Source organism: Populus euphratica, unplaced genomic scaffold (genome assembly GCF_000495115.2).
Source record: "Populus euphratica unplaced genomic scaffold, PopEup_1.0 scaffold489.1, whole genome shotgun sequence".
Classification (NCBI taxonomy): domain Eukaryota; kingdom Viridiplantae; phylum Streptophyta; class Magnoliopsida; order Malpighiales; family Salicaceae; genus Populus; species Populus euphratica.
The window spans coordinates 95,576-102,892 of record NW_011500363.1 but is presented as its reverse complement, the minus strand read 5'-3'; the positions used below and the strand labels follow the sequence as shown (position 1 = coordinate 102,892).

Here is a 7,317-nt window from a genome sequence, read left to right as displayed (position 1 = left end):
CCAACTCTTGACTTGGTGACAATCCTTATCTTCTCTTGTCTGCCTAAAACATCATTGATAATATCAGAATTGGAAGCACTTGAAAATATGAAAGTTGTAAGAAATTGTTTCAACTTTTTAGGGAAAAAAACAAAGGTCATTTGGACTTTTAGAACTCTAGAAATGGGTCAAACATTGAACAGTGTTCGGGCTTGAGGATAGATTCAGACTTATTCACTATTGCTATAATTTGGACTTGAAAATGGCCTTATTAAATCTTGGGCTCTATATGAAAGTTGTAGGTCTATGTCTTTCCATTCTTATAAAATATACCTAAATCCAAGATCTATAGCTCTAGATATGACCCAATTACCGAACAGTGTCCTGATTGGAAATGCATCGGCATCTCTTTTCTAAGTTTGACCATCTCTTTGTCCTTTCAATTTCAATTGTTATACGCATCAATCAATTCTGTCGTTTATGTTATAGGCCTGCATTTAAAATGAAAATTTACCATAAATTAAAGGTATCTTATATTATTAGATATGTTAGTATAAAACATGCTTTAGTTAAGGAGTTATTGATACTTCAAGTGCATAATGATGATATAAAACCTTGATAAAAATATACTTTTAAGTTCTAATAATCTCTCCACCGTTCTAGCCACCAATCAGAGCCATCATTTGTTTCTAAACCACCAGCTCCACCACAGGTAGCTAGCCCAACCACTAGTCAACCACCCCTACATCTGAAATAGCCACAATTTCTTCCTCTCTCTCACCTCTATAAAATCCTTCTTCCTTCCCTCATGATTAGTTCCGGTCACTATTCCTCTTGATCGCGACCGAGACTCCTTTGTCAAATGAGCCATTCCTTCATCAACATCAAATTTTGCAAGCATTCTGGGTGCATGCAGAACATGAATTACTATTCATGTTTTACAAATAATTAGCTTTGAGGTAGGCTGGACCTATTCTAGCCCAACCCAAATGGTTGGGTTAGTCCGACCCACCCCTTAAAAGATTCAGTTTTGTTGGGACGATTTCAACCCAACCCAACTAGGCTCGGCCCATATAGTTAGGTCGGCCTAGCCCATATATTTAATATTAAATAATATATATTATATTAAAAAAATAAAACAAAAAAGTCCAAAAAAAATTATGAATTTCTCAAAAAACTTTCTACCAATTTTGCATAGTATCGAGTTATATATTTACACTATAAAATACAAATTCGGTAGTAAAATACCATATTTTTTCCAAAATATTTTAAAAAATTCAAAATATTTTCCAAAAAATCTCAAAAATTTTTAAATTAATTTTCCTTTAAAAAAACAATTTGTTTTCATGTATACGGCCAAATCCTAAATATTTTTCAAGCATACTTTCATAAAAAAATTGCATCTTTCTCACGTTTTAAAAATAAAACAAATAGATATCATAACCAATATATGGTCTTCTATTATGGTTTGGCCAAAATATCAAAAACTTTTTTTTTCAATATTTTTTTTAGGGTTTAGATGTAGACTTTAATATTTGTAGGGTGTAAAATTACACGATAAAGTATGCTCTTAGATATTAAAGATACAGGATGTAAATAAATACAATGCTAAAATTTATATTTTAGAACGGTTAAGATTTAACCCAATAAGGTTGAGACTTTCTTATAAAAAGAGATCTATCTTGAACTTTAGAAAAGACCAACGAATAAAAAATTTAACTTAGTAAAAAAAAAAAAATCAAACAACAATGCAGCTTACCTTAGGTATGGTGCACTGAGGGTGATGCGTCTTCTCCTTACACAACTAGTCCTTACCCAGACTCTCTCGCTGACCATAGGTTCCTAGTAACCATAATATTAGGTGGTGACTCCTGAACATTAATTATAATTTTATGATTAAATCCAAAAACCTTTCCAACACATAACACCTCACACAAGAGGCATGATCAAGAGCCTCCACCATCTCCGAACGACGTCGCGTCGGTGCTCGCACCCCTGTGAAAATAATAATAATAATAATAATAATAATAATAATAATAATAATAATAATGAATTTAATATCCTAAATACGATATGATTAGATTTGTTGCCCTTTAGAAGTTTCATATAAGATAAGAGAATCAAATTTAAAGTTGTCTTCTCTTTAGTTTTTTTATTTGTAAATTATTCTAGATGACTTGGAAACTTATTTCATAAGGATAAATACTTGTTTCTATACACCTTAAGGATTCCACTTTAATATGGAGTCCATACCACACATGGAAACTATATCCATTAAATATCAATACAAGACTAGAAAATTTCCAAAACCAATTGTCACTTCCTTGTAGAAAAAGAATTCTAGCAAAATAGAAAGTTCACAGATCAAAATAAAATAAATAATAAAATTCATATAACATTTGTTGACTAGAATTTTTATATCTTTAAAAACTCTGATTTACTTGAAATTTTAACTAAAGGTAAGACAACATGTTAGAATACTTCACATAAAATTTTAACTTGATCTAACGATTGAATTCAAAAGTATGATTATTTTTGTAAAATTAGATAGTTATGTATTTTACATTAAAGTCTAAATTTGATTGTTTTTTCTTTGTCTGGATCATATATAAAATTAATAGGAAATCAAGCTCAAATTGGAAAAATAAATACAGAAACATGTTGAAACTGAAAGAACTTTAAAAAAATATCCTAATTCAATGAGGAGATAAAATAAAATCTTACAAAATAGTATTTTTCATATTCTTTTTGTTTTTTTTTTCTAGGAACCTTAATAATATAAATACAATAGTACATAAACTTAGAAGAGACAAAAAAGAAAGATAAGAAAAGAGCAAAAACTAGCATTTTTTTTTTGTGGATTTTGAATTATAAAGTGTTGATTGGTCTAAATCCTTGCAATCAAAGTTCACCCAGAGTTTTTTAATTCTATTTAGGTTGCTCCTTGGATATTATATTAAGGGAAGTCTATTTGTTTATTGGTTTAATGTATATTTTGTTTTTTTGCACTTCAATGGATTTTTTTTCCATGAATTAAATCAATCTAAATATTATAAATTTTAAATTGATTTTTTTTTAATGATGGATTAAAGATAAGCCAATCGACTTTATACGTGACTATTGGTTTTCCATTAATTTATATGGTTGAAATCTTCCTTGTAACTTAAAATTGGCACGAGAATTATAAATTCCAATAAGGTTTTTTAGACAAAAAAGATTTGTGGAGGTAAATATTGATTTAATCTTTGTATTTTAGCTTCTATTTAATCTAATGCATTATGTATCTTTCTATATATATATATAGAGAGAGAGAGAGAGAAGAAGAAGAAGAAGAAGAAGAAGAAGAAGAAGAAGAAGAAGACATATGAAGTGTAGATGAATTTTTATTCTTGATGAATATAGGTGAATAATGTTTTGTGTTATGAACATGATCCCACCTATGTTCTTTATGTGTGAGAAGAGACTTTCATGCTTGTTTTAGACATAACATAAAAAAATGGACCAAATCCCCAATATACCTCAACCATCTTCCTCGTCCAATATCTATATTCAAAATGTAAAGATTGGACATGCCCAGATTCTAAATCACTATCTGTAAGATTTAGCAGTTGCATTTTTACAATGATCAAAATACATATATACTAGTTTAGGCAATATCTTTCCATATATATATATATATATATATATATATATAGGTATCTTTATTATATCATTAAAAACAAATCCAAAACAATTTTTTTTAGGTAGAATATTTTAGAGTAATCTTAATCTTTTTTTAACATAATCAATTCTTTATTCTTTACCTAGAAAACTCTCAAGGACCGTTTATTATAAACTAGGAGATGAATTTTTTCACCTTCGTTTACTAAAAGCATGTAAAGATGTCCCTTGCGACCCTCGTTTGCTGTATAACATGCCTGTTAACCACTAACATTTCTCAATAGTATTTCGTTCTCAAACTGCATGATTTCTGCAAATGCAATTTCAATATATTGTTTTCACTTGACAAATTAACCAAGTCTTGATAAAGGAAAAGAAATCGTATGGGCAGAAGCAAAACAAAACAACAATTAATAGCTATACTAATGAAGAATAATAATATTTCAGTAAACAAATATATGTTACAAACCACGGTTTTGATTATTGAAGTCATAGGAGGTACATAAATGACATTACAAGGACAGCTCCAGTAACTAATAGCTGGTGAAAACATGCATGCCCTTGTAATTTCTGAGTCCCCATCTTGCTCATAGAATGGTCGGTTCAAGGATAACCTCTGTATCTGTGGTGGCTGTCTTTTTGGTTGTTACTTCTTGCACAGCAACCAATGGAATAGAAAATAACAGTGAAGGCAACGAAACAGGCGTTGGCTATGGCCAACTGTCCCCATTTCTTCCTACTAGTGACAACATATGCAGCTTTGCAAGACTCGCAGTTGAAGCAAAGGGTGTCCTGATGGTTGCTCCATGCTGTGCAGTCACCACTGTATTTCACAGCTGGGCTGGTTTTAGGACGATTCCACAGCGTCGCATTGCTTGATACAAATCCGCAGGAAACTGGTGGCTGGCAACATCCAGACTGGAAGGGAGGAAAAAGGAAAGCAGAAAGGCAATGTTTTATTAGTAAAAAATTAGCACGAACAGCGCACGATTTAATGCCTTAAAAGAGGGGATGCTTTAAACTTGGCAACCATTGTTATTAAAATTATTGCACTGAATGACTACTGCATAAATAGTTTTTATTCTTAGGTGGGATAAATGGTATTTGAACCTAATTTTTGATGAGAAAACTTCTCCACTAATTAATTCAAATTCGACAGCCAAAACTCCTTGCCGAGACAACTTATTTCTCAGCATCCACACACACACACACACACACACACATATTTGTATGTGTGTATTCGTGTATGCTTGGATCATAAAACTAAGATCTATCAAAAGTATCTCAGGCTGGCCAACATATTTGCATTCATTCTTTGACAAGGAAAATTCAGAAAAATGTGGAAAGTTGTTCATAAGAAGAATTTAACATCCACCCTAAAGAGTTATTCAAGATGGTCGACATTGAATAAACAAGAGCTTGGAGAAGAAGGTGTTAGAATTTCAAATGACCGAGAAAACCTAGAAAAGAACCTGTATATCAGAGAGCTTCTTGTGATTATTCTCATGGCATATCTTTGTTTGAAGCGCACAACTCTTAATATCATTCCAATGATTTTCATCACCAAGATTGTCCCTCAACCAGTTACGGAAATCCATGATCTTGGTTTTCGAGAAGGCCCTGCCGAAGCTCTCATTTGTGACCAAAATGGCAAAAACCGTGAAACCAATTAGGCACAAAAGCAACAAGAATAAGAGAATCAAGTAAAGCGTCAAAGCAAAGTTGACCCTGCAACATGAGCCTATCAACCCAAACAATGATATTGCAGTAATGACTGCACCCACTATAATCATTGGGTTTCGCAAAACTTTATCACAACCTGTGGCGCTGCCTCTTGCAAAGATATATAGGCCTAAACCCATGATCACCAGACCTATTAGTAAAGTAATGCAGTTGAAGATGGCCAAGATGGTGTTGCTTACACGAACCATTTTTACGATGTTTGTGGGATAATTCCTTCCTTCTTTTGAAAATGAAGGGTAAATATTGTGCGTGTGATTTCTCTCTCTCGGTCTCTATACACACACACGGGAAAAAAAATATGAAAAAAGCCAAGAAAAACAAAAAGGATGGAGTTTATTATGTAAATGGTTACAGTTTCAGTTTTATTTTAATTTTTTTTTTTTAAGAGAGGATTAACTTCTGGTTTTGGTTATTTAAAGCTGTGTGTTATGAATTATGGGTTGGCATTTTGCCTAATATGCCGAGCATCTGGTAATTGGATTGGTTTCTTGGTGGGGCTGGTGAAGATTCTGTCAAGTACCGCGCTTTTGAGCGGCTTTAATCTTCTTCTTTTTTTTTTTTTTCTAAAAAAGAACATTCACGTTACATAGTTATTATTTTTATTATTAAATGACTTTACTGTTAATCTGTCTTGGATTTTTAAATTAAATTGTGCGGTCTCAATGTAATTTATTTAACTTAGCTTGTTAAAAAATAATTTAGTTAATTAGTAAAAAATATGGTTTTTATATCTTAAGACTACATACAAAACTATATATTATATGGGGTCATTTTAGTGGTTTTTATTGATAGATTTTCCGGCATTCGCTGTACATAGGAAAACTAGTTGAGTGCCTGTGCTCTGGGGACCAGGTTCTCGCAGAATTGAGAGGTTGTTAGTACAATTCGGTAAAAAATAAAAAAAAAATTATCTCCAATTTGTTAAATGGATTTATTATATTGATTTATATCCGTTTAACTCTTTAATATAAAAGAAAAACTTATCTCAATTCTATAAATTTATTTATCTAAATCAAATAAAAAAAATAGCGAAACGGTAATTAACCATACATAAATTGTAGACGAAGATAAAAATCAATGAGATAACGAGAAAAGAAAACTCACAAAATCGATCCTTACTACATTTGTATCAACTTGGTAAATTAACCCATATAAAAACGTTTGATCAAATTTTACTTTGTGTTTGTGTTTGCAAAATGCTAGACTTGTTAACAGTAGACTTACTGTTTTTGATAATAGTCCCTATTGTTCAGGGAAGTTTGTTTAATTTGATCTATTTTCTAGCTAGTAACCACATCTCTAGTGTTTGTTATTGACGTGTGCTGCCCTACTTGTGTTTCAAGTTTCTTGTAAGGCTATGAATAGCCAACTCATCCTTTCAATTTAATGACAAAATACTTTCTTTCAAATTTGCTTATCCTTCATAAGAGACACTTGTTTTTAACTTTTTTCTAACATTTGATGGGTATTATAGTCATTGGGCGATGCTCATGAAAAATTTCTTGCATTCTAAGTAGTACTGGGGCTTGGTAGAGAATGAGATTCTTACAATAGAAGAAGGTCTCACAAATGCTCAGAGAAAGAGCATTGAAGAATAGACGTTGAAAGATTTAAAAACAAAAAACTATTTATTTCAAGTAATATATCGTTCAGTCTTGGAGACAATCCTTAACAAGGATTTAGCAAAGAGCATTTGAGATTCATTGAAGCAAAAGTATCGAGGCACAACACGAGTAAACCATGCTCACTTGCAAGCTTTTCAGAAGGAGTTTGAAATTCTTCACATAAAGACAAGAAAATATGTGAATGAGTGTTTTGCTCGAACTCTTGCAATCATAGGCGGAGCCTTTTACAAGGTTGAGGAGGGCTGTAGCCCGGGTTAAAAAAAAAATTAAGAAGCCACTTTTCCTTTTAATTTTTACATAGCAAACATAT

General features: G+C 31.6%; 1 protein-coding gene across 1 annotated transcript; it reads right to left on the bottom strand.

The window, feature by feature from the left end:
- Positions 1–4,242: 4,242 nt before the first annotated feature.
- Positions 4,243–5,570, bottom strand: LOC105114081 (tetraspanin-11-like). Its single transcript, XM_011010500.1, has 2 exons — positions 5,112–5,570; positions 4,243–4,557 (listed from the first exon to the last, which is right to left on the bottom strand). The coding sequence occupies exons 1-2, from the start codon at positions 5,568–5,570 to the stop codon at positions 4,243–4,245; spliced, it is 774 nt and encodes a 257-aa protein (XP_011008802.1).
- Between the last annotated feature and the right edge of the window lie 1,747 nt (positions 5,571–7,317).